At 46.2% G+C, this 27,372-nt stretch overlaps 1 protein-coding gene across 2 annotated transcripts; it reads right to left on the bottom strand.

Annotated features, from left to right (window-relative positions):
• Positions 1-58: 58 nt before the first annotated feature.
• On the bottom strand, positions 59-26,510 carry LOC130687520 (mucin-19-like). Of its 2 annotated transcripts, none has more exons than XM_059495086.1 (16): positions 26,287-26,510; positions 18,754-19,038; positions 15,842-15,978; positions 13,409-15,109; positions 8,142-12,271; positions 6,206-7,222; positions 4,771-6,135; positions 3,946-4,697; positions 3,066-3,868; positions 1,940-2,130; positions 1,658-1,842; positions 1,489-1,591; positions 1,257-1,418; positions 984-1,180; positions 713-921; positions 59-650 (listed from the first exon to the last, which is right to left on the bottom strand). In XM_059495086.1, the coding sequence occupies exons 1-16, from the start codon at positions 26,493-26,495 to the stop codon at positions 505-507; spliced, it is 11,592 nt and encodes a 3,863-aa protein (XP_059351069.1). In that variant the 5' UTR covers positions 26,496-26,510; the 3' UTR covers positions 59-504. The 2 variants fall into 2 exon arrangements, with proteins under 2 accessions (XP_059351069.1, XP_057366684.1); XM_057510701.2 differs by having other exon boundaries at positions 15,842-15,975.
• Positions 26,511-27,372: the final 862 nt, after the last annotated feature.

Raw genomic sequence — 27,372 nt, 5'->3', positions numbered from 1 at the left:
CAGAGCGCACGTCGGAAAAAGGGCACACACGTTCTAGTTAAGTTGAGGGTAGGGGAAGAGCTGAAGAGGCGGAAACATCAGTTAGAAGGGAGATTTCTCCATTAGGAAGTATAAGTGTAAATGTCAGAACAAAAACGGATGGAAGTTGGTAATATTGCAAATGGCACGACCAAATGTTCGCCTCTTTATGTACAACAAGAGTAGGCTGTAATGTAAAACAGCTCGCGACGTTGCATTGCTAATTCACTTATTTTTCGTTAACCGTGACGAACGCTAAGACTGTTTTTCTTGATAAGGCTTTGGAATAATGGATGCGGAATGCAATATTGTCTTTTTTCACTATTATTTGCGAATGGAATGTTTCGCACGGGGAATATTCAATGGTCGTTTCTTCTAAAGCCCAATTTTGTTGTGTCCACTTGTTTTAGGCATAAGCCACGGGATTTGAGTGACACCTTAATGCGTTTGAAAATGTCTTGTTTCTTCGATGTACCCGTAGTGTTTCTACTCGCCAGATGGACGTTCCATCGCTGTGCGCAAGGGCACGGAACCCTCTACCCACAATCCGGCACGTTCAACGACACTTTGCCAGAGCGTTAGTTCTTTGCCGCTGGCATCCATCCACTCCACTGGTTTTCCTTGGAACAAACCTGAAACAGTGCAACATTATAAACAAAAGGCGGCAGGGAAAAAATATTATAGAATTTCGCACCAGTGCCAAGGTTGAGTCGGAGACCACCAAGAAACTCTTTAGTAGCCAACCGGTCGTGATTCCAAATGTCCAATTCTAGAGCGCGCTCTTTCAATTCTTGATGAGTGATGTCGTCAAAAATGAAGGTGCAGTTCCAAACAGGATTCGATGTCCTACGACAAATGCTGGTCTTGTGTTTCGTGGTTTTACCCTTCTCGGGCAGAAGTGTCCTATAAGAATAATACTTGGATATAGCGTTTTCCGTGTACCCATTGCGCTGTAGGTTTCCTACCCTTTGCATAAAGCATCAATGTTTCCGTTGGGTCTAGCAGGGATAAGGCCTTTGGCCTCTTTAATTATTACATGTAGAGCTCCTTTTGATTTCTTTGTTCTTTTGGTCGGTGAGGATTCACCCGGGATGTATTTGAGCGCAACAATCATATCGCCGCGGTAAAGCGGCATCACTCCGGGATCCTCAATCATTTCAGACTGTAATAAAACGCAATACATTGTGGATGATTTTCAATGAAATAACGGTAGATTTTCTATTAAATCTGATTATTACCCGTTCTTGGAGTTGATACCAATGTGGTGTCGGGTCGTCAAAGATTCGCCCTGCGAGTGGTAAGGTGACTTCACCGAGGAAATCATTACGACCAAACATATCACTATGCCAAACGGTAAGCCACAGTGTTCGATTTTCCAAATCGGAAAGCGATGTTGTAAACTAAGGACAAATAGACATGGACGTTATTAAAATGTTTTCAAAGTACGTTTTTTTAAAAAGAAAATCTTACCTTCAAATTTTCTTCAAACATCGGTGATAGAGTGTGTTTCTTGACTTTGGTCTTTCTTTTGCCGCTCTTGGAGCGATCAGGTAACAAATAGACTTTAGCATACCTGTTGGAGTTAGACAAACATGAATTAAGAAAACGAATAGTACGAATACTTGAGCATTTATCATACGGATCTGATCGATTTCGCTTAGTGTCTACAGGGGCCAGGTCTTTGCACTGTTTCACGAAAACTTCTAGGGCAGTCTGGCGGTAATTGTAATGCAAGCCAAATTGGATTTCTCCACGGACGGCCACTGTACCGTAACGGGCCTCACCTGCAGCCGAGTAGACGCTGGCCATAGAATCGCTGCGAGTCTAAAAAAAAAAAAATGAAGCAAACAATTCAGGATATGTTGATCATTCTTTGGCTGCCATCTACGAAGGAGCAATTAATAATCACGTCGATACTTACGCCAAGTGCGGAAAGAGAAGCGCTGCGGGCTTTATTGTTGACTGTCGTGACGGATAATTCGCTATCGTCCAGCGTATCAGAGGCTGATACACTGGAGAAGGACTCGCCGCTGGCCGCGCTGCTGGCTACGCTCGTACGTAGACCCTCCCGGACAAAGGAAGGACTCGACGAGTATGGTTCTCTCCTCTCATCTACGAAAAACGATAGAAAGATGTATGTGCCATTAAATAAATAGTTCAAAATAAACCAAACACCAATACTTATAATAACCCCCATGACGGCGCTTGTTTTCGTGTGACGATTGCCCTATTTCTTCCGTTTGCGAAACGTTTTTTGGGGGGGATCTCATCCGAAAAGCAACAGCCTCGCAATCATTGACCTTGCTGTTACGTGCGCAACAGCAGCAACAATATTTGTAAAATAAATCTTTCCACGTACGACGAGACGACTCCGGAGACTCTTGAATGAACGTCTTGTAAGTCATTTGTGTACGACTGACACCCAAAAACTAACACCATTTCAAGAAACCTTGTTTCTGTTCGTTTGAGCTGCTTGCTATTATCGTTCATGGTACAGGAAACCAAATTTCCAAGCCAAAGTCGTAATGGACGAAAATTCAGGTCTTTCAAATCTCCCCCAAAAGAAAAACCGCACAGTGGTTTCTTTTCCATTTTGTCAAACGCCGGAATCTAAACCGGGGAAGAGGTGGGCGTAAACTACAGTTTTCGTTTCGTGTTATTTGTCATGTTGGTCAATCCCCCCTTTCCCCTTTCACAATCCCATTGTTTAAAATTCAACAAACGGAAGCCGGCGAGGTCAGAATAACGTGAGACGCGACGTGAAGCGCATGAGCGGAAATTGTTATTTCTGCAGGGGGGGAAAAGAACACCTTGATTGATCAATAAACTTAGAGAACCAAGTAGATTGCGTCGAAAAGTTTAGCAGTGATTCCCACGGCTGCGAAATCTCTCAATTCGAATGAAGGAAAAGACGCTGTGGTTAATTCGGCGTGGAACATCTGTCGAACGCATTTTGGCAACCGCAAACAAACGCGCACCAGCTGTTCCGTTTGAAAAAAAAAAAAAAAAAAAAAAAAAAAAAAAGAAATTTTCACAAAAAATTTTACCTGCTAGCATGGAACGAACGTTCCGCCGACTGGATAAGGAGGCCGCCGATCCTGACGAACGCGGGGTGACAGATTCGGCACCCAGCCTGGGGGCAGATGGAGCACGTTGAGGTGTACTACTGCGCTGAGGAGTTTTGGGGATCGTTTCCACTTGGTGGTTATGCGGTGAAGCTGTAGTGTGGCTTCGGAATCCAGGAGGCCTGTAACGGGCCGAACGGACTGGTGTGGCATCGTTTGACGTGTTGAGGCTCGTCTCCGATGCGGAATTGCTGGCCGTGTGACTCAGCAAGAGCGAAAGGGATTTCTTGACGCCGGCCGTCGAGGCAGAAATGGAGGGCGACGAGCTCGACCCCAAGTCGAGTTCGTTCTCCACGGCGCTCAAAGCGGTGGCGCTGCGCGGCAGAGTCGTGGACCGCGGCTCGGACGCCTCGGCGCTTCCCCGTTCTTCTCTTGTGTCCGGCACGCTGGAACGGCGCTTGGAAGAGAGACGGGTGATGACCAAACGATCCCATCCGCCATCCTCATCTTCGCCGTCTCCGCTCTGTTGATCGGCAACGCTGGAGAGCATGGCGCTGCTGGCTGCTGGTGAAGTCGAGAGCAAAACGTCGCTGCTGGCCGATCGCTCTCTGTCGCGCTCTCTGGCCATCCGCACCGCGTCTCTCTCGAGAAGGTTCGGAAGCGAGAACTTGGACGAGTGGCCGGCTGAAGCACCGCGGACACGCAATCCGCGTGAAGAATCTCGGTCTAGCAACTCGCCCGTGCTTGCAAACAGCTCGCTCGATGACGCCGATCCAGCACTCCGCCTGTGTAAACAAAAACAACAACAAAGTTTTACAGATGAAAAGCCAAAGAAAAATGAAGCATTTCAATGTGAACGTACCTTTTGGCTTCCAAAGAGAGTTTGGTCCGCGAATCGGCCGCGATGGCCGACTCGAAACTGCTACGCCAGCCGGAAAACTCGTCTTCCTTCTCTTCGGCAATGTCCGAGACGCCGCTGCTGGACGACTGGAGAGCCTCTCTGTTGGCGCTCTCTCGCGACGTCCGGGCGAATAGGGAAAAGCGTGGAAGTTTGCGAGCTTTCTTGTAGAAACGATCCTCGTCGGCGGGGTCTTCTTCGACGGAAACGGCGGCAGCGGCCGCGGCGGAAACGCTCATTTCTTGCAACTGCTGCTGTTGTTGCTGCTGCTGCTCCTCGGCCATCCGTCTCCGTTCGGCCTCGAGTGTTCGGGCACGTTCGGCGAGACGGGCTTTGAGGCTGCGAGAGCCGCCGCTAATGAAACTGCCACTGCTGCGGCTGATCTCCTCCGGAAGAGAAGCGAATCCATCTCCACGGAGGCTGCTGCTGCTACTACGGGGTTGTTGTTGCTGCTGCTGTTGTTGTTGCTCAATGGCTACCAATTGAGGAGGCAACGAGGAGGACATCCGTTTCTCATAAGTGTGCAAGCTCTCGAATCCGTATTTGATGTTGCTGTTGGAAGCGTCGCCGTTCTTCTTGCGATTCCGGCTGTCGTCCGACGAGTCGGGCGACTGTTCCGTGTCGGTTGGAGTGTCTTCAGAGTCGATGCTGGTCGATAGCGATCGTTTATCATCGCAACTGTGATGGTCTTTGTTGCTGACGTACAAACGGCCGACCTGGAAAAGAAAAATCAAAGAAACATTCGATTGTCAAATCGAATACGTGTGAAACTAGGTCTATGTGGCTTACCTTTGGCAAACGTGGACTGGAGGTCACCGGTTCAAAGTGAGCAGCCAATCGGAGTTCTTTCAAACGGCTGGCGGATTGTGCATCTTCGTCCAGGCTGCCGGAATGCGAAGTCGTGTCCGGGCTACTGGCTGAGACTTCGTGCATTAATGCCACGAGACGGTTACCAATGTGATGCAAGACTTTTGCGATCATGGGCGGCGAGTTTTGATGCGGCTGTTGTTGGCTAGTGGAAGCCTCCTCCGAGCTCGGTCCAGCTGTGGCAGGTGCCACTGATGACGCTGTTGTGCTAGTGGCCGGCTGCTTTGGTCCACTGTTCAAACGCATCAGAGAATTGACAAGTCGTTGGTAAACGAAGGCGGTTTCTTTGTTAAGAGAGTTGCTCGCGTCGTCAACTTGGCCCATATGAAGCCACGGAGCGGAGCCGACGGCGTCGATTTGCAAATGCGATCCGTCGGGGCTCCGGTCGAGATCGAATTTCTCGATGATTTCCTGACAGCTGGCCGAGATCTGTTGTTGGAGATCCGACCTGTCGGCGCCCAAGAGCTCAGGCAATAAGGTCGATTGGTCCAGGACGGCTCCGGCCGCTTCCAGGTCGCTGCTCGTGTAGTCGGAAGAGTCGTAGCTGTCACTCCACGTGTCCTCGCTACTCAGGTACTCGACAATCTCCTTGACTTGCTGGTCGTTGATGCCCGGCACGGATTTCATGAGGCGGGTCAACTCGGTTTCGAAAACGACCAACTGAGGCGGCTTGACCTTCTCCCCTCCGCCGTCTCCTCCGCCAGAGACCATGTTGCGGAAAAAGGCTCGCATCTTGTTCATCATGAGGTTCGTCTCCTCGTCCGAGCTCCAGTTGTTGAAACTGTCCTTCCGGCTGAGTTTGCCGCTCTTGGACGACTGCGAGGTGGACGTCAGTGATCCGCCGTGGTCGCCAGAAGAGCCGCTACTTCCCACGCTTTTACCCGATTTCGAATCGCTCTCGTCTGGTTTGTTAACCAACGTTGTGTTCGATCCGGCGAAATCGTTGTCGGCGGAAGGTGCCAATGCAGCGGCGGATTTTTTCGTTTTTTCGTCGGTAGCTCCGTCCGAGCTGCCGCCCGACTCGGACGACAGCCGCTGGCGGATGCCCTTCTGCGAGTCGTTGAGCAGGTCGTCGCAGCTGCCGACAAATCCGCTATCGCGGCTCTGATACTTGCGCGGGCAATTAGGGTCCAAACCGCCGGCGGAAGCGGGTGCGGCAGCGACAGCAACGGCGGCAGTTTGAATCTCATCGGCAACGACAGCCGCCGGTGGAGGCTCTTGCGGATTCTTCGTTTGGTCATTGACAGTTTCCAGGGTCTTTTCCATATCGTCAGCGGTAACGTTAGCCTATCCAGTCAAAGAGTAGAGTAATGAATCTGTCCGTCTCATCGATGCGTGCTAAAAATCAATTGTTCACCTGCTGCAAAGATGCCTGATCCTCTATGATGGCCATCTGCTTCTCCACGGCCTGCTGATTAGCGTCGCCGGCGCTCCGCTTCTTCTTACGCCGCTTGATGGTGTCAAACTGGCCGTCCGTCTTCTCCATGACAATCTCCTCTTCTTCCTCATCGTCGTCGTCGACATCATCTCCGGATGGAGACGAGGACAGCGAATGATCGTGAAGGCTGTCCAGCGGCAGAGAATCGGGATCTGTGGAGAGACTGTCGGACTGGCCACCGTCATCGAGGTCGCTGCCAACAAGACTCGATCGGCTCCAATCTGCGGCTTGCATCTGATGGCCTCGTAGGCCGCGCGTCTTCATCACCTTCTTGCGGCGTTGCTGCTCCGGGCTCGGATGCCCTTCGCTGTCACTGCCAACGCTTTCGCTTCCATCTGACGAGGTGTTGTTTCCGGGCTGGCCCAACATTTCTGACCTGTTGCCGTGACCACCGGCACCTTCCAGGCCGAGAAAATTGGTGCGGAAATATTTTTCGAGGCGCGATGACGCCAGTTCAACCGGATCGGTTTCATCTTCTTCTTCGCCACCGCTTCTGCCTTCCGAGTAGATGGAACTGGACGTCTCGGAGAACGTGTCGCTGTATTCGCTCTCTTCGTTGGCGAAACTCGTTCTCCTTTTGGGGCCGGTGCCATCCTGATCGTGGGCACCAGCGTTCGAGTTGGAGCCGAGACCCTGAGTGAAATACTTTTCCAGTTCCGACGGCTCTTTGCTGCGACGGTCTCCGCCCATTCGAGACCTCCTCTCTCCTCCGCCGTCGCTCTCCTCGCAGCTCTCCTCCAGGATCGTGTGCAAAGTGAAGTCGATGGCTCTTTGATTGTAACCTCTCAACTCCTCTTCCTGGTCCATGTAGACTTCGTCGCTGGAGGAGGCGCCGGATTCGGAGTAGAGCGACTCTCCGTCGTCGTTGATGGAATCCAAACGAGAGTCGGACGGATCAGACTCGTAGTGAAGCGTTTCTTGTTCCATGCTGTGAGACTGTAGTAAAACATTAGTTATTGCCACCTGATTGACCGACTTGAATACTTAAAAGAATTACTTATGCTATCATTTTTGAAAACAGCCTAATTCAAATAGGATATTCAAAAACGAACTGACGATGCATGCAATTTTTTTTATATGGAATATCCCTCATACTGAAACTCCATCAACTATGTTTACTTTCCTGAAGAATCGATTAGGATATTTGACCAACGATTATAATCATTAATTTTTCTTAACGATTATTATAATATAAAATAAAATAAAATAAAATAAAGTTTCATATTCAATTGTAAATCGATTAAATCGTTAGCAAAGATTAAGCAATTTCTTCACATGTCCTTTGTTGTCGCGATAACACTATTCGTGTTCGTGGCACTACTACTCGAGAAAGCTTAGGTAGAAACTTTCAAGTAAACAAACAAGATCAAGCTAATAATGAATTGAATCCTGTAATTCCTGTTCCAAGTCTCAACTCCTGTGGAACGGTCAATAATTTCCAAGGCAATCAGCCCATGTTCAGGCACATTAGTCAGCGAGTGATCACAAGAATCCACCAACACTTCCCCATGGCTTATTGATTGCCTGAAGAATCCTACTGTCTCGCAATCAATTACTACGATAAGGAATAAGGAATATTAAGAGTTTGACTAATTTTTGTTAACGATTTGATCGATTCTAATCGTTTGCGAAAAATTAGTCAAAAATCGACTGTAATCGCCGGTCAAACATCCTAATCTATTCTCAATTGATTAGGATTTAAAAAAAATATTCTTCGAAATGGGAGCCTTCTCAAACCCAGTTTTAAAACTCCTAATAAAACGTAACCGAGAAACTAACTAAATAATACAAGAGTTCTAGAATAAATAGTAGTTCTAGAAAGTAAATCAGGTGGCAAGAACTAATGAATTTTTACCTGAGACGCATCTTGATCTTCTATGGATGTGAGGCTGACCTCTTCTTCTTCTTCATCCAGTTCTTCTCGTTCGTTAAGGCCGCTGTAAGGATCGGGCGAAGAAGGAGATCGCATTTCAATTGGATTGCGGTGAACGACCGGTTGTTTGCGGGCAGAATTATCGGCCGTGTAGCCAGCGGTCGATTCCAGTTCATACGTAAAATACTTGGCTAATTTCGACGACATGCCATTCGTTTCGCTGTTCATATCGTCTTCGTCGCTGGTAGCCAAATCGTGATCTGTCAGGACGCCATTGCCAGATATCGTGACACACGAGCCTGACTCTTCGTTCGTTTCCGAATCGCTTCCGCCTCCTTCTCCGGCCGTCCAATCAACTACCGTAGGCGACGGCGCTGGGACCTCGACGACACACGCCGCCGTTACGGGCTCTCTGGGAAGAGTGACGGTCACGCCGCTCTCATCGTCGCTAATCACGTGATCACTGCTACTTCCGCTGCTCGTCTTTCCGCTATTGCCACCCTTGATGAGAACGTAGCTGGTGTACTGTCTGCGCGGCGTTAGCCGGCCGTCGCTAAGGACTGGCGATGCAGTGACGCTACTCCCACCGCCGCTGCTTCGTTTCGCTGGCGGTTGTTGGCTGCTAATGGAACTGGAACTATCCGTGTCCGATTGTGGATCCAATGGAACTGAATTGGCAACAGTCGCAGCCACTTCCTTTTGGCTGCTCGATTGTTTGATGGCGAATTGGCGCAGGTCGTTGTAGGCGGCGCTGTTCAGACCTCCTAGTACGGTCTCCTGCTGGGAATCTGTGTCGAATCCGCCGCCAGCTCCGTTGCTACTGTCATCGTCACCGCTAGTCGTTTCCGTCACATCCGAATCGGAGCTCAAGAGGCGAAGTGGCCGACCCTTGCCTTCGTTGTGAGTAAGGCCAGCAGGAGAAGACAATTCGGCTGCTAACACTTCGAAACGTGAGCTGCTGTTGCTGCTGGATGGCGGTGTCAACAGAGACGATGAAGAGGCCCGTTCCGGGCTGGACATGGCGTTGCCTTCGACTATTTTTCCTCCTTGGTTGGCCGCACCGTGTGCCTGTTGGTCGTCGTGGTTGTCGTTTGCCGTTACGTCTTGCTCGTGTTGCTGCCAGGGAGCTCTCGGGGCGAACGAAGCACCCGAGGCTACCAGAGTTGTGTCATTGGGATGTAGCACAACTGACCGTATTATTTCTACCCCTTTCGGTTGGGTGGCGGTGGTGGTGGCCACAACAAAGGATTTCACTTCCTTCCCTTCTTTATTTCCATCATCTTCGTGATGTCCGTTGACGGAATATAAATGAGGCATGACGTTGAATGGACACTCGGGCCCGAGTTGGGCAATGTCCTCTTCTATTTCGTCTTCGTTTTTCCCGTCAGACGTTCCAGTGAGTGCAGCAACTGGGCCAGGAGAAAGGGGCGGCTGCAGTGTGAGAGGAGTCAGAGGAGGGGAATCAAGGCCAGCTGATTCTGGCGGCGGTAGGGGCGCCCGGGGGCTGTTAATGTGGGGGCAGGAAGCGGCTGAGAGCGGCGGAGCACAACAATGGCTGATTACATCGTCGTCGTCGTGAATCTCCATCGGCTCCTCGGCGGCGGCGGCCGTGGTGCTGGTGGCGACCGAAGGGAAAGGGGGGCAGTACGGGCCCCCAGCGCTCGTAGCATTGCTACTCGTTTTGGCGACGATGGCCACTGAGCCGTCGATGGCTGAAGACAGTGGCGACGATGAATGGTCGCCAACAGCTGCTGGTGGTGGGAGTGTGGGAGGAGGAGGTGTTTGTGTACGATGAGGTGGCCCAGATTTCCAAGGTGGACTACTTTCAACCACTTGAGCTTGTTGACTGGACAGATTTCGTTGAAGGCTTGGATTTGCTTGCACCGATGTGTTGGCAGCAGCAGCTTCTGCTACACACAGTAATGAATGATCACTGGTATAGCTTTGTTGGGACGAACTGGAATGGACTGGCAATGTTACCTCCTCTGGTGGATGCTGATTCACTGTCACGAACGTTGTGCTTTGATTATCAATAGGGGCGGCACTGCTTTGTATCGATTGGGGCACTAAGGCAGCACTACTACGACTTTCTACTCGGGAAGACGGAGATGGAAGACGAATGTTGTTGGTGTTGGTGCTGGTGCTTGGTCGACTGGCGTGATTGCCCTTCTGACCATTCAAGTGAAAGTGTCCGTTTTCTTCTCTAGCACGAAGCTGCTGGTCGGGTAAAGCGTGGCTACACTGCTGACTCAGTTGGACCGAGTCGATTCGTGGCGCAGATGCTGAAACTTCGCTTGCATGAACAGCTGGCGGCGAAATGTCACCAGAGGCAGTGCAGCGCCACCTCTTGGCGGCCGGAGCAACCGCAACTCGCGAACCTGTCGGTCGAATTCGATAGGTGTTGTTGATTTTGCCCAGCAGGGGACCGGCTAGCCAACTGGAATTGCCACTGCCCGGTCGGCCATTGCCCTGTCGGTGTGTCGTATTACGCAGTAGTTCTGGTGAACTGGGAACCGGAGAAGACATGGCATTCGTCAAGTTCCAGTCACCTTTGGCCGTATAAGCCTGGATCTCGGTGAAGATTCGATCACGGTATTCCTGGAAACCAGGCAAAGCCATTCCTTCTGGAGAATACAAGCTGGAAATAAAGCTGTTGCTGGTAGGTTCAAGCGAGAGGATGTGATCGTGATAGCTGAGCTCTTCCACCGAACGTTCACCGCTGGATCTTTTGGAATCAGAACGGCTGAAATAGCTCCGAAGCTTACTACCACCAGCAGAGCTCTGATTCGTTGCCGTCGTTTCACTGAGAAGCGAATGAAGGCTGTGAGTGCTGGAACGCGAACTGGCCGGCACCTGCCAAATGGGCACGAAATGTTCCGTCATCATGTGAGACGGTGGAGGAGGTGGCGGAGGTGGTCCGTCTCTGATAAAATGGCTCATGCTCTCGTACTCGGAATTGAACGTTTCGGCTTCGAAATCCACACTGACACTACTAGCGTCGAAGTCGGTCTGCACTTGGCGGGAGGCGTACGTCACCATGCTGGACCAAGGTAAACAATCGTCGATGGTTGACCCGCGCTGACTGACTGTTTCATCGGCACTCGTCCAGCCGTAGTTGAAATCATCCATCATAAAGGTCCTCGGCGACTCGATGCCGAACGATGACCGTTGACTGCTGTCATCCGTGGTCGCTACGCCACGCAGACGAACGATAGCCGAACCGGAACTGGAACAAGTGCCCGTGTTGGTGACAGTGACTGGTAATGCCGGTTTAGTAGCTTGCAATTGTTGCAGTTCCGGTAACTGTTGTTGTTGAATAGGTACGGCGGCAAGAGGCGGTTGAGGCTGCTGCTGCCCTCTAGCGGCGAAGAAATCCCAGTCGCTTTCGTCGATGAATCCGGCGGCCGACTCGGAGTCGTGCATGCTGCTGGACGTCTGACGCGAATGGCTGTGCAAATGCTCGCCGGCCATCTCGTCGAAACTGCCCTCTAGCGAATCGCCGGATTTGGACGAGTCGGAGCTGATGAAGACGATCTTGTAATCGTCGCCTTCCGGATGCATTTTATCGCTGTCCAGGAGGCCGCCGATTTCGCTGGCCGTGTCGCTGCTGTTGGGGTACGTTTGACTCTGCGCCGTCACGGTTCGTTGCTCGCTCGATTGCTGTTCGCGATTCGTCCTTTTCGTGCAACGCGAAATCTCTTCGTTGGTGCCGTCGGATTCGTCCGACCCGCCTGCACCTCTACCCGCACCGACGCCCATGTCTTCTTCCTCCTCTTCCGGAGGCCTCCTCTGTCGAACCGTCACGTCGCTTCGTTCGTCGTCCGTTTCCTGATAATCTTGGCCCGTTTCGCTGGTTTGTACGGACGCGTCTTGCATCATCGTCATGACCGAGCCTTCCTCCTCGTCTTCACGTCCGTCGCCGTAATCGACGACGATTTGCGCCGGTTCGGCCGTCACGATCGACATGGGCGCCACCGTCGCGATTCTCGACGTATTGCTAGAGTTACCCACTTCCCTCACTTCTTTGGTGAGCGTTATCCTGTCCTCCGTTGTCCGCGTTGTTGTCCTCTTGATTGGACTGACGACGGCCTTCTTGATCGATGGCTTTTGACCTTTGATATTTTTGTACGCAATCGGGACATCAACATCGGGACAAATAAAACGAAACAAAAAACACGCGAATTGATATAGAACGGCGATTCGGTTTGATGATTTCGGACAATCGATGTTTTTCGAATCGATATCCGATCGTTTTTTTTTTCTTGTTCCTCGTCATATCAACCATCATCACGACCAGTGATGACAAACGCGTTGTAAACAAGAGTGAAATGGAAGGGAAGATCAAATAAAGCGTCCAACAACCCGTGTCTCCTTTTTAGTCAGTTTTGTATGAATGTTTTTTTTTTTTTTTTTTTTTGTTTGTTTGTATTATTTAAAAAAAAATTAAAATTGGATTGCGTGTGTGTGCGCGTCTATCATGTGGAAGACGATAAGGAAGAAGACGCAACGGTAGATGGCAGCAGTTGTGATGCTAGTAGTAGTAGTAGTAGTAGTAGTAAAGTAGTGTTAGCAATCAATTGTTGGCAAAAGAAGAAAACAAAATTTCAAAAGATTTTTTCACAGTTCCGGCTCCGAAGGATTAGTTTCCAGTCACGTCTGTCATCAAACATAGAAAAATTTCGGAAGATAAAAAAAAACAAAAAAAACAAAAGAAAAAGGTAGGAATCGGACAGAGAAAAGAAGGCATCGCATTCAGAACCCCCGGTGACACGCACAAAAATATTCATCAAAAAAAAAAAAACAAAAAAAAAAAAAAAAACAAGAAAAAAAACCAAAAGTCCAATAGCAGAAGCGCAATCACGCACACACACACATTTTTCACAAGCGAGCGAGAGCCCATCACAAGAATCAGGTCGAATTAAAAGTGGCAGGGGATGGGGGGGGGGCGGGTAATGAGCAAGACACGCACATTCTGCGAATTGTTAAACGAGGCAGAAGCGTAGGAGGCAAAAAACACAAAAATTCGTGAGTCGTGTATTCTATCGCGAAAAGAGATTCAGTCTTTTTAAAACGTGCGAATTAATATTCGAAAAATGCAGAAGAAAAAAGGGAAAGAAAAGCGAGAAGCGTTGCAAACATTTAGTTGAAAAGCGATTATAATACGGTCTGCTGGATGGGTGACAAGTGAAAGAACAAGTGCGGCAACTGAGCATGACGCTGATGGATAAACGTAGGTTCGCTATTTTTACCTTGTCCATCGGCGTCGGTCTTGATGCGCTTGGTCGTCGTCTTGTTGCGGTAGGCGCCGTGCTGCGGCTCCACCTCGATGGCGTGATGGCGGACAGACGACGGCGCGCCTTGTTGCGACTCTTGATCTTGAGCCAGGTAGACGGTCGTCGTTCCAGCGTGGTGATGGTGTTGAGGCTGGACGACGCCCATCACTCGGTGCGGGCTGTGGGCGAGGCCGTGCCGTTTGCTCATCCGCGGCATCGTCGATGATTCGCTCATCTGATGCAGATGAGCCTGAGATTGTCCGCCTCTGTTGTTTGTCGGCCGTTTGAGCGATCGGGTGTCCGTCATCGTGACGCGGATGGCGGACGAGGATGGATTGCGCAAGACGACCGGCTCTGGCTCTTGATGTTGGCCGTCGATGTAGACGCGATTGACGTTGCTGTTCCGCGAGGCCGACTTCCCGCCGGCCGTATCGTTGCTGACGTCGGCCGTCGAGCTGCTTCCCCTTCGCGAAGAGCTCTGCTGACGCGTGCCGGATGAGTTGCTGGAATCTCCGCTTTCCGGCCGTCTGCGGCTACTGGAGCGATCTTCGTTGTGGCGTCGCTCCAACGACGCCGGCACGCTCCGTCCGACTTGATGGCTCTGCGTGCCCATTCGGATGGTTCTCGGCCGGCCTCGATGACTGCCGCTGGCTAAACGATCGACACTGCCCGTCCGGCCGTGGTAGTCGGCCAGTTCCTCCTCGTATGTTTTGTACGCCATGCGCGGATGGTGCTGATGATGCGGATGCTGATTGTGGTGGTGGTGCTGCGCCAGGCCTCGGTCGATGCTGCGCGTCCTCTCGCGGAACATGACCCGCGCGTCGGCCGGCAGGTCCCGTTCCAGGTAGATCATGTGATCCATGTCGCCGGACATGCTCCTGGCCATGGGATTGGCCATCGGATTGTGCGGCAGGGGTATCCGCGACGTCTTCCTGCTGCTCCGCAATTCGACCATGGCCGGCAGCTGGACGGGTTTGGCCCAGGCGAGTTGAGGCGGTTTGATGGGCAGCCAATCGTCGACGGGCGCCGGAGGAGGCGACGTCGATCTCCATCTGGATTTCCAAATGGTGTCGACATCGATTCCAGGTAGAATCGGCCGGCCCCGCTGTTGCTGCTGTTGCTGTTGGCCACCCATGCCCGGCCCGACGTCGGGAGTTAATCCGCGCCGGACGGGTTTTTCGTACTTGGTTTCGTAATACTCTTGGTAGCGATTGGCGGCCGATTCTTGCGGCGGCGGAGGACGCTGAGGTGATTGACTCGGGTGCGGATGGAGACGGCCGAGCACTTTCCCGTCGTAGGTGACCAAATCGGCCTGGGAAAGACTGGCCGAGCGTCTCGGCTCCAAGCGTGACTTGATCACGCCGTGATTGTGCGTCTGCTGCTGCTGCTGCTGCTGCTGCTGCTGTTGCTGTTGTTGCTGCTGTTGCGCGATGATGCTGTACTGGAGCGGCGGATCGCGAGGCTCCCACACAAGGCCGCCATTGCCTCCTCCACCTCCTGCACCTGCAGCTGTAGGAGGTCGATTCTCGTCGTCCGTCGCCTTATTGCCGGCTCCTTGCTCTTGTTGTTGTTTGGCCATCGTCGATCGCTGGCGGTGCAGCTGTGGCGACTGTTGTTGATGGTAAACTTGGACCCGTTCCGTCGAAATGCCTCCTTCTTCTTTCGAGCTGGACGGATCTATGATCCATCACCAGAGACGGGGCGGTAGAGAAAAATAAGGAAAACCACATTAAGAAAATGGGACCAAGTCACGCCATCCGAGTCAATTCATCAAGATCTTCTCTCTTTTTTTTTTTTCAAAGAAAATCCCGAGAGGGGGCCAAAGAGAATGGAGATTACAAGTGCTTCCGGATGCCCAATTAGTTAAGAGAACAAAGGGACGTAACGCACGTAGACCAACGCCCTTTTGTTTAAACCTTCATCCCGCCTCTGCCCCCACGACACCCCCCCCCCCAAAGAAACAAATGAAGATCTAGATAAATAATCAAAAAATATTCTGACGCTCTCTCATGCAATTCAAAATGGAACTCGTTAATATAGTGCCACGCATTTAATTCTTTCTTCCTCTTCTTTCTTTTTTTTTTTTTTTTTTTTTTTTTTGGTTTGTGTGCATTTAAAAAAATAACACATAGCCATCATCCATCATAAGATCGTAGCTTTTTCCGCTCAGTTCCACGTAGCCCTGCGATCTAGATTTGTATTTATTTTATTTTTTTTCGTTCCAGTAGAAACGGTTTACCGCTGGCTGAAGCGTGAATTTTTATAGCGTTAATGGATACGATTATTTTAAAAAGAAAATGATGATTGCCCGCCTTCATTTTCCCTTCTTTTCTCCCGACATACGAATGGGGGGGGGGGGGAGGGGGGAAACACGATGTACTACATCTAAGATTTGGGATATAGTCTTACTTGATATTGTCCAGCTGCGTCGGATGCCCCTGGCCACAATGTCTCCAGCATCGACCCCATCTTTGCTGAATCGCTGCCGGCTAGGCCGTCGTATAAAAGAATTCATCCATTCACCCGTAGCCGCTTCCACCGATCTGCTTTTCAAGAGAAATAAAAATAAAAAGTTAAACTAATTTTTTTTTTTTAATAGGAAAACCTAATAAGCAAAACGCGTTTTTAAACGCATTCAAATGGCATACGTAAATACAGTATTTACAAAAAAAATATGTAGACTAATTCCCATACGGATGCGTAAGGCCATTAAAATGTGCACACGGATGCTTTTGACGTACGTGCTCATTATCAGGGAAAAAAAGGACAGAGGAAAAACAAAAACAATCAAATATTTAAACCGTGGGAAGTATTGGAACATGTTTGTTTCCTCCTTGGATCTTTTGTTGTTTTTTTTTTTTTTTGTGTTCATATTTTCCAGCTGGAACTTTGTGTACGCGCATTAACGAGCGTAACATATGCGCATCTCGCATACGGGGCCAGACCGCAAATACCTGCCGATGTGATTGTTATGAAAATCCCCCGGCTAACCAAGCGTGTGGATAGGCGAAGCTTTCTTCAACCGCTATGTTGTCAATCGACGATCATAGAATTCAAAAACGTCGATCAAAAATCGTTGTCACCCGTCACTAGTTTCGCGGTACGCAACGTTAACAGCTGCCGTCGCATTTTCCATGATTGAACGATTGATTTTTTTTTTTTTTTTTTTGCTTCTTCTTCTTACTTCCCTTTTTTTTTTCTTTAATCGAGTTGAATATAATAGGGAAAAAAAAAAAAAAAAAAAGGAGGGAAGTTGTATGCAAGTTCGATGTAACTGTGAATAATGGCCTCGTCCTAACCGAATGCCTGATGAAGGACATCGACCAGACACAATAACTATGACAACAAATGAACGCCGGGAATGGCAAGTCGGTCGATCGAAGTCAATGGCTTCCACGAAAAAAAAAAAAAAAAAAATGGGGAATTCTTGATGGGATGAGAGAGAGTTTTTTTTTTTCTACTGGAACGAAATGACGTAGAAAAAAAAAAAAAAAATGAAAATGCTTCCCCCATTTTTTTTTTTTTTTTTTTTTTTTTTGTGGGTATGTGTGAGAGTTCCGCCTTTTGGGAAATGGTTAAGATATTTATGAACGTCCTTTCCTCTCAGTTGTCCGGTAGTTGGGTCCAGCCCGATTCGGAACTTTCACACGCCGTCGTGATTTTCTACGCAAAAGACGGTAAATTTCAAAAAAGAAAAAAAAAAAAAATAAAAATAAAAAATTCACGCGGCCATGTATAATTAACGAATAAAATATTACTTGGCACAATGTACTGATGTTGACAACAGACAAATGTTTTTTTTTTTTACATTTTTCCATTATTTCACGCGTGAACAGTGTCCCTCCAACAATCAAAAGCGAACCTGAGAAAGCTGACGATGATTTCCCAGCATTCTACAATTTCTTCATACACTCGTTAAATAGCCAAGTGATTTTATTTCGTTCGAGGCCAAAAATAGACGACAACAATAGGTTAATGTCCCCTAACATTCTCCCCCCCCCCTATAAATCGATACGTAACTTGACCCTGATTGTTACAAAAGAAAAGAGGCTCTACAGACATTCCTGGCCTGTAGGTGTCTGTCTTCTTCTTCTTCTTCTTTTCACGATTACCAAATATTACACTATGTTGTAAAGAAGTTGAAAGAACCGGCTGGGTTTTTAAAAAAACGTGAAGATGAAAAAGAAAAATAAAAGCCTGCGGGAGATGAGGGCCGTTATTCGGCAGACGGGCAAGAGCTGCGGGCCAATATGCAACCTCTACAGAGACCTGTTTACCCCTCTCTCTTTCTATATACTCTCGTGTTTTTTAACCGCCGCATTCTTCTAACATCTACAGACGAATAATTTTTCTTTCAAAAAAAAAAAAAATTTTAATCTCGTAGAACGGGTTGAACCGTTGCAACGTACCCCGAAAAACAAAAACCCAAAAGGGTTTTACCTGTCACGTACGTAAGCCGTCTAGTGGAAAAAAAAAAATGAATTCTTAAAATCTGTCTCGTTTGCAACAGTTTCTCCCTTATCCGTGAAACGAAACGAGCGTTTCAGGCCGTACAGTGTAGGTTGAGGGATTCCTGGTAAATCAGTCCGTATTTCTTGTTCCCTTTCAAACTAAAATTGACAGCGAACCGTTAGAGGGGAAGGCCGCCTTTCGTTGATTCTTCTGGCTAAAACCAATAAGACTAGCAGGAAAGAAACGAACCGGTTTCCACTGATTCTGCGATTATTCCTATTTTGTTTTTGATTGACTTTCCTTTCTTGTGCGTTTTTTTTTTTTTTTTTTTGTTTATTTTTTCACTTGAAAACATTTTCGTTTAAGGTATTCCGCTGAAACAAAAAAAAACAAAAATGGCAGCCACGCAAAACATAAAACGCGATAGTCAAATTGCTTTCTAATTGACAAAATAAAAAATCAAGGGCCACTTCTAATCATCACTTTTCGATCGCACTCTCGCGCGTCAATTCCCAATTTAAAAAAAAAAAAAAAAAAAGAATCAAGACCAAAATTCCTTCGATACATTTGAGACGAGAAGTGCTTTTTCGTGACTCATTATTTCCCCCTTTCGTCTAAAATGGCAGATGGGTTCAATGCGGACGCGCTTCGTATCACCGTCCAACTCTAACACGGCGATGGATATAGTAGACATACCATTGAACCGTTGCACGATTTTGTAAGAGCATCCCCCCCCCCCTCCCCACTCTTCGCTAATTGAGGAAGTTTGTCGAGCAGACAAAAGCCGACCGATGTACACATAGAAAGGGACTTAATTAGGGCGCATGTTTCAACTCATTATTTTTTGGCCGCGATGTTTTTGTACTCACGCTGTTTTGTAGCAAACGGTGCAGACCCAGTCGGTGCCGCCAGTGGAACCGGAAGCTTTTGGCACATTGTATTCACGGCAGGCTTTGCAGACCCGCTGGCGACAGGATTTGCAGAGGGCGCCGCGATTGATGATGCGGCCGAGGCCGGTCCGACATCGTGCGCAGCATCGTCCGTTGTGAGGATCGGCGGCTGTTCCAGCCGCTATTGTCACCGCCTGAGACTCTGTCGTGCACGTCTTCAGGGCGCCTTTCTTCCTCAGGAACTGCAGCTCCGTCTTTAAACGGCTAAAAAAAAAATGAAACCAACGAAGATCAATAAAATGAAAGTCTTTTGTCAATCATCAATCAAGGGCACAAATAATAACAGGATCATCTTCAATCGACCGTGAAAAAAAAAAATGACTCGTGTGATTGTGGTAGATCTATCAGAGGGGCCTAAATTCAGGTACATGTGTACTACCTGGAACATTTTTTTTTTTCCCTTTCTGATCAACAATGGCGGTGGAACACACACAGATGGAGATGTACAACAAGGTCTAGCTGCATAATAGGGATCTTATCCATCGACACTTTGGATTACATTTCCTGTTTGGCCGGCCGTCATTGTGTGCGTGGTCGGCTAAACAAATATGGGCCCTTCCGCAAAACATCATTATTTTCGTTTTGGGGGACGATGGAACAGGGAACAACATCAAGTTTTTGAATGTTCCTCTTTCGTTCAAAGAATTATTGACGCTCGACTTGATGTGAACAGTTTTATACAAATTCGCTACGGAAATATAGCAAGTTGGTGTATATATTACTTGATTACGTCATTACAGGACTTCGTTCGTTTTATAGTCCGTACTTTTTAGGTACGTTCAAATTGGAATTCCTTCGAATGTTAACCTTTACGTTCTTTCGAACGAACGATGACATGTATATGTGCAAGGGAAAAAGAAAATGATTTAAGCGGAAGAAGCTCGCCATCTTAAGGCGCTTCGGGGCAGATGATGAATGTAACATTTAAACATTTTTCCTTTTTTTTTCTCTTTCCCATTCGATTATTATTATTATTATTATTTTTTTTTTCTAAAGTTATTCTTATCAGTCAATGAATCCTGAAATGATATAACGCACAGCCAGAGAAAAACACATAACGACGAACACGGTAGACCGAAGAAGGCAACGTTTTCTTCTTCTTCTTCTTCTTCATCAAAGTTGATCAAAAATGCGAACGCTCTTTCCGAACTTGCGTGGGTTGATGGCCCGGCCAGCAAAAAGGAACGGAATAATAAAAAGATAAAAAAAAAAAAAAAAAAAAAAAAAAAACCGGCAAAAGCAGAGGGAGCTGAAAACAAACTTGCAAAGCCGCTTCGGGGCGTCCAGGAAAAAAAAAAAACCTCCGTTGCTTCCCCCCCCCCTTCTGCGCACAATGCAAACGCCTTTTACAGAAGTCCAGCAGAAGAAAATAAAATAAAAAAAAAAAAGGGAATAGACGGAAGAAAAAAAAAAAATGCATATTCGAAAGAGAAAAATAAAAGGTGGAATGAAGAAGAAAGAAAGAAAGAAAGAAGAAGAAAACACCTTGACGATAGCAGCCCAAAACGTATATGCAAAAGAATCGTTTGGGTGGGATGCTGCTGCTGACTCGTTCGACCTCGAAAACATTCACGGCGTCATACTTTTTTTTTTTTTTTTTTGAAATTTTCGTTCAAACTCTCGTATGCGCACACAAAAGACGGAGCATTTACGAACGAAGATGATAAAAAAAAACATACACGCCACTTTCACTTTGCCTAGACGTGCGCGATTGTCGTACGGCTCCACCTCCCTTGCTTCTTAAAAATGGAAAAAAAAAACGAAATATATTGAAAAGGAACGAGGTAAAGAGTAATTCACGTTTGGGTTGAGAACGTGAATGTCCCGCCACGTATGAAAAGCACAAGAGAAAAAGAAAACACAAATAAACGATGGATATAACCCGTCTTAACTCTATACAGGCCAAGGTTGTGTGTCGTGTTTCTTGAAAATAATCTTTTTGCTTTGTTTGTGTGTATTGGTGGAAGAACCGCAAAAAAAAAAAAGGGCGGAGAAGAGATAGACTGCAAAGAGAGAGAGAGAGAGAGAGCTGGCTTGATCATTCTATTTTCAAGCAACAAGAAAAAAAAACAGAGGACCATTCACGCACATTTAACGGCGCAATCGAATCAATCAACAAGTTTTAGTTGGCCTCTCTTTCTCTCTCTCTCTTCGTTTTCTATATTTCTTCTTCTTCAAGGATTCTCTCTTTCTTTGATTTTTTTTTTCGTGATTTCAATAGTACTCTATGGAATGATGCTAATGGCAGGCGTTCGTGCGTGCCCCCTTTGCGTGTGCTGCTGCTGTACCAAAGATTCCCTCCCCTCGGGTTGTTGCGGTACGCAAGGCCCACGGGCCCTCACCACCTGTATAACGTAGCCCTATGGCACGCTGTACCCTCAAAAAAAAAAAAAAAAAAAAAAAAAAAAAAAGACACCTCACAACGGGCGTCAAAGGGGTTACAACAACCAAAAAAAAAAAAAAAAAAAAAAAATTCAAAAATCTAGGTTAACGGTTATCCTTAAATAACATTTATTTATTTTTTTAATAAGAAAAAAAAATCAAGGTGTTTCATCGACTCGAACTCGGTGAATGTCGTTTCGTGTGATGGGGCTAGTTAGTAATTTTCGTTTCAGTTGTTTAGCCCGCATTCCGACTCATTTCCAAAACCGTAAAAAAAAAAAAATAAATAAAAACAAAAGGATTGGACTGAGAGAGAGAAAGACTTGGAAAAAAAAAAAGAATGTCTTGTATACTATGCTGAATAGGAGATAATCAGCAAAAAAAAAAAAAAAAAAAAAAAAAAAAAAAGGGCCGAGAGAGACTGTTAGAATAGCGTGGTGTACCCCAGCGATCCTTTATTTGGCTAGAGTTTGACCCGGATTAATGTCAACACCGTTTACAAACACACATTTTCTTTTTATCCTTTGAGAACGTGAGCGTGTTCCCTTTGAAAACAAAAAAAATTTACAACTCGTTTTTCTGTGTGTCTGTGTGTACGTTTCGACTTCAAAGAAAATGGCGCAAAATTTGGGGGCCTTTTTTTTTTTTTTCTTTCTTTCTTCGGGACAATAGAACGTGAGCGGTTTTTAAGAAGGCAAAGAATGTCTGACATCCTCCGGCCGTCGATTCGGCAGAAGCGGGACGAGCGAGGCGGGGAGGAAATTAAGGTTAAAAAATATATATATATATATACTGTATATATTCGCGGATACGTTGAACTCGCTTGTGTTACGTGAGCTTCTCCTTATTCTTTTGAGGTTCTCTCTCTCTCTTTTTTTTTTTTTTTTTTCAATCAAAGTCTGTTGGATTTATGCACGCAGCAGTGAAATGAGTGACATCAAAATGTGAGTGAAGAAATGAATGCCACAAAAACAGGGGCGCACTTCCTGCCCTTTTTTTTTTTTCCAGTGCGGTGCAAGAAGAAGAAGAAGAAGAGGGAACTGAGCTCAGACAGAGATTAATGGATGACCTCAGCAACGAGACACACACGGCATGGAGACCCCTCCCATTTTTTTAAAAACCACTTGTTGAACTTTTTTTTTTTTTTTTTTTTTACACGAAACAATTGATTTAAATAAAAAATAAATTCACGAAATTTTCTTTTTTTTTTTTACCTCATCGTTCTTTGTTGTGGACGTCAAATAATATTCCCTCCCGTGCGTATCGATGTGAACAAAATCTTTTGAAGCGAAATAGCGCAGCACTTGTTTCTTTTTAAAACATGATTGCGATTCGTCTTGGATTGTCACTCCACAAAATCAAAAAAGGGCAAGATGAATATTTAAAAAATATATATATAAATAATCTCTTGTTGAGGCTGTGCAGCGGCAGCAGCGAGGCAGACGGAGGAGCGGCCGACAAACACTAGCGAGCTTGACTGAGAGCCGAGATGAGAATGCAGCATGAGTCTCCCTTTTTTTTTTTTTATTTCTTCTTCTACTTCTCCGTTCTTTCGTTTGTTAGAAGAGCCACGCTAGCAAACCAGTCAGCAACTAAAGTTCTCTCTCTCTCCCGTAAAATATATTAAAAAAAAAAAAAAAAAAAAAAAGGAGCTGCAAGTTGCCCCGCAGCGGTTATTCCCTCTCTCTATCTCTCTCTCTCTCTCTCATTTCTACACACATTTCTGTGCGTGTAGAGAGAGCCCAACCCACCTGTCTTTATTTCCATCCAACCACACTATAATGCCCTACCACCACTATGTGTGTCGTACACCCCTCGAAAACGTATATGACATCAAAACCCCACCGATTTCGTGTTATGCCCTAACCGTGCACCTATCGGCTAAAAATGTGAGCAACGTTTTTCGATTGGAAGCGGTCGAAAAATGGCCGCCCCTCCGTGAAAACTTTTGATTTCTTTTGTAACACGTTACGTTATTGACAAATAAAAAAGGAAAGAAATGCCGGGTGGGTCGTGAGGGTATACTCAGCACTGTGAACCATCAATAGGAGGCAAAGAAAAGGAAGGTAGTGGTGAAATTTAAAACTGGTTCGGAAGACGCATACAAAACAACAAAAACAACGTGAGATTCTTCTCTTTTCAGGCCCCAAAAAATGTCGATTCACTGTGTCGATTTCATCTCCCTTTAAAAAAAAAAAAAAAAAAAAGAATATTCGAACAATTTCCCACAGGTTTCGAATGTTCTCAGTTTTTACGCGTTTCTGTATCTTTTTTTTTTATCGCTTCCGAATATACACAGAGAAAAAAAAAAAAAAAGAAGGATCTTTTTATAAAGAACTGGTATGGATGATTGTGTTACAAAGTATTAATCGCTATACGACAATAGCCTCCACACCCTCATAGCTATCCCCTCCCTTTCCTCGTGTGTGTAACCTGTACAACACGTCGAAAGAATGATGGATAGATGGTCAGATGCATCTACTTGCTGTTGGCAAGGGGGAGGGGAGGGGCCAATAGCAAAAGGCTATCGGTTTGATCGCACCGTCAGTTGAATCCAGGGCCGAGGGTGCGGATTTTTTTTTCGCTTGTTAATCCGATATGATCCTCACCGTCTCTTTATTTATTTCGGTATGTGCGCTACATACATTGTCCACCTTCTTTTACATACGCTCTTTTATTGTTTAAAAGTTTTTATTCGGAGGGGGGTCGGGGAGGAGGATATCCGTTGATGGCGCCGGAAGAAGTAAAAGAGCGAAATGTTTCAACAATTTTTGTGTAAGCTTGTGAAAAAAAAAAAATCAAAAAAAAATCGGAATGGGACCGTTGATGTTGGCAATCGTTTATCTTTTTTTTTTTTTTTTTTTTTTTTTTTTTTCAAGTGTTGGCGGGATATTTGGAGGAAAACGATGGAGGCGCCAGGACATTCCGGCGCCAGGCCAGGATTTATTTTCTCGCCTTCTTTTATTATTATAATTTTTTTTTTTTTTTTTTCTTGTTGTTGACCTCTTCGTCTGGCGTTTTGATCGTTTGTTGTTTGTTTGTGTGTTGAGTTGTTTGTTGTCTTTATAGCAAGTGATTTCCGTTCCGTTTTTATAACTTCAACGGCCCTCTTCTTTTCTTTTTTTTTTTCTATAGTTGGCCGCCCTTCTTTTTGCCCTTAAAATGGCCAGGAGACAGTTTTTTTTTTTTTTTTTCCTTCTTCTTCTTTATTCGCAAGGGCCATTGAAAAATCAGAGGGGGGCCCAATCCCGAATGGATGTTCATGTCTTCTTCTTTTCTTTTTTGAATTTCAAAATACTTTAAAAAAAAAAAAAAAAAAAGCAGGTCAAAAGGTGTGCGTGTCTTTGACACGAACAAGACACAAAAGAAACCCTGCCAAAAAATCATCGGCCGATTTGGACTAATAAACCAGTATTTTAAATCTAAATATCGCGCACGATTGGTGTAATGCACAAAGGGAATTTTTTTCGAGAGCAAGCGAAACCTCCTCCTCTTTCGTGAATGTCCGGGAATGTGACACGGTTCAAGTACTTTCTGTGTCGTAATTTCGTTTCATTTGGGAAAACACGCTAACGAGCCCTCGAGGTGGTGATGGAGGGAAAAGGTCGTGACGTGATAATGAAGGATTTCTCTATTTTTTTTTTTTTTTTTTGGCTTCTTCTTACAATTGTGAAAAACTCCGCCCCATTGCTCACCTTCCCAGCGCCAGCACTCAAGTGAAAAAAAAGAAGAAGAAGAAGAAAGAGATGAGTCGAAAAGACCGTGAACGCAACCAGACAGAAAATAAAACAAAACAAAACAAAAAAAAAATGTTCATCTTTTGAAAAAAAAAAAAACAAGACGTGAAAAGGTGGGCGGCCTTGTGACCTAGTTACTCTTAGTTTTTTTCGGGGTCCTGCATAATACCACCCCTTTGCGCCCCATGACGTCAAACCATATCGGGACTTGCGCTTTTTTTTTCTTTCTAGCACATGCAACAGCTAATAAATTCGTGCAGGTTCCACAAAAAACACTGAAGGGAAGGGGGGGGGAAACAATTGTGTGTAACAGCTGACTTTAGCACGACCACACCATCACCTGGACGAGTTATTACGTTCTTCCTTTCTAGTTTTGTGAAGCGAACGAAACGACAATATAAATAAAGCGTCTGTGTCCCCTTATTATTTTTTTTTTTTGAACAACGCAATGGCGTGGCTTCGTTTGATACAGGATATGTACACATACTGAAAATAAAAAATAAATACGAAGAATCGGAAATAGCGTAATAAAGCGCGAATGACTCACGTGCGCTTTTTCGTGATTAACTAGTTTAAAAAAAAACTTGGTACTGAATAACAAGAAAAAAAAATGGCGCCAATAAAGAAATAAAAATAATCGCAGTCCATCCTTTAATAATCAAATATAAACGATGCTATTTACACGTACGCGATCTACCTGGCCTCTCCCCTTTAGCCTTAAAAAAAAAATGGATGCAAGAAAAACCAAAGACGCGGATGTTGGGATTCCAAGAAAGACGTTGCGGTTTTTTTTTTGTTTACTGGCACTTAATAAGAAAAGAACGAACAGGGGAGAGCTTTTGTTATCTTCTTCGAGTCAACAAAAATGGTGCCTTGCGTGCATTCGTAATGCGTGTGGTCGGTGGGGGAGCTTCCAGAGTCTCGGTCGGGAGTCGAAACATCGATCACGACGCTCTCTATAGTCCTATAGCTCCTACGTTATTTATCCTATTTTTTTCATGACTCTTTTCTGATGGGATTTCCTTTTCATCTTGTGCGTCAGTTCTTTGATTCATCGACTGCATATCTCAAATATACACATATGAAAGCATGTGGTTGTGCCCTACGGCTTCCGGATGAAAACAGTGTACGAAATGGCCGCTGTGCGCGCACCCAACACGCGGATAACGACATAAATCAAAAGCTTCCAATGATTTTAAAAGCGATGCCACACAAAATGAAACCCTAATAATAATGTAGTCTAACCAGAAGAGAGTGGGGGGAGGGGTTGGGGGTCATGGTTCAGCTGGATAGTTGAGGCAACATAAAACAATAAAAATGTTTCGTGTCCTACCGTACGCGTTCCAGTTCGATTTGACGGAGTTCCACGTCGCGACGCAGGACAGTCAAAATGTGAATGCGCTCAGCGTCCGTGTACGAACGCCACGGTATGTCGTAATCGGTGGAAGATTGGGGCGTTGTCCTCGGCGGCGCTCTCTCGTCATGCCGGCACTTTCGGATCGGTGACGTGGGGGCGACAGCGGCCACCTCACTGGGTTTCATTTCCGGCACAAGGGCGGAGAAAAAGCAAAATTAGAAATTGTTTTTTTTTTGTTTTTATTTTTTGTTACAAATTTAATTGAATCGCGTGCAACACTTTCTCCTGCCGGTAACAGAAAAAAAAAAAAAAAGAACGGAAACCATCACTGGAACTACGCACTCGACATAACAAATGTTCTCTTTTTTTTTTTTTTTTAAAGAAGAAGAGAATCAAAACTGAACGGGACGGAACAGTCCAACGGCCGCCAACCGACTGACGAGATTTCTTCCAAAACAGAGAAGCGATAGTTTGCTACTGAAATTTCCTAACACACACACACACACACACACAGGAAGTTGCAATAAAAACCAGAAAAAAACAGAATTGTTTGGCGTTCTTATTTGGTTTGGTGCTCTGAGGGTGTCCACCCTGTCGGAGCAGGAGGGCGCATATTGCGCGAGTGGTCTTAGAGAACGATGACCGGTAATTCAACAAAGCGGTATAGTAAATTCCCGAACTTCTTTTCTCACATTGGCCGCATACACACACACACACGTGTGTGTAGCTGTGGTGTCCGTCTAACCGCACTGAAAATATCGTGAGCCAGAAGGGGAGCCTGTTGTGTGTGTGGGGGGGGGGGGGGGATGATTACAACGATGATTTTTCCCACTATAGTAACCAAAAAGGCTAAACTACTTTACTTTCGTAAAAATAAGTCAATAAAAACAAGCGAAATGATAAAGTTTTGAAAATTTGAGCCAAACGAACACACAAAAAAAAACAAACGGGAACAACTCAGCGGTGACTGACAGTCAAATGGCCAAACTGGCGGGACCCGATTGCCACAAAAAAAAAAAAAAAAAAAGAAGTCTTAATGACGTAACGCCAGCTGTGTTCTAC

Source organism: Daphnia carinata, chromosome 4 (assembly GCF_022539665.2).
Source record: "Daphnia carinata strain CSIRO-1 chromosome 4, CSIRO_AGI_Dcar_HiC_V3, whole genome shotgun sequence".
Classification (NCBI taxonomy): Eukaryota; Metazoa; Arthropoda; class Branchiopoda; order Diplostraca; family Daphniidae; genus Daphnia; species Daphnia carinata.
Note: the sequence above shows the minus strand (reverse complement) of the source record. Positions and strands in the feature narration are given on the sequence as shown.

Bases quoted from the DNA above. Each gene is read 5' to 3' on its own strand.
- LOC130687520 (XM_059495086.1), bottom strand. From the start codon at position 26,495: ATGAAACCCAGTGAGGTGGCCGCTGTCGCCCCCACGTCACCGATCCGA. The intron at 15,110-15,841 runs GTAAGACTATAT...GATGGATCATAG, and splicing joins ACGCAGCTGGACAATATCAA to ATCCGTCCAGCTCGAAAGAA. The intron at 12,272-13,408 runs GTAAAAATAGCG...AAAATATCAAAG, and splicing joins GACCGACGCCGATGGACAAG to GTCAAAAGCCATCGATCAAG.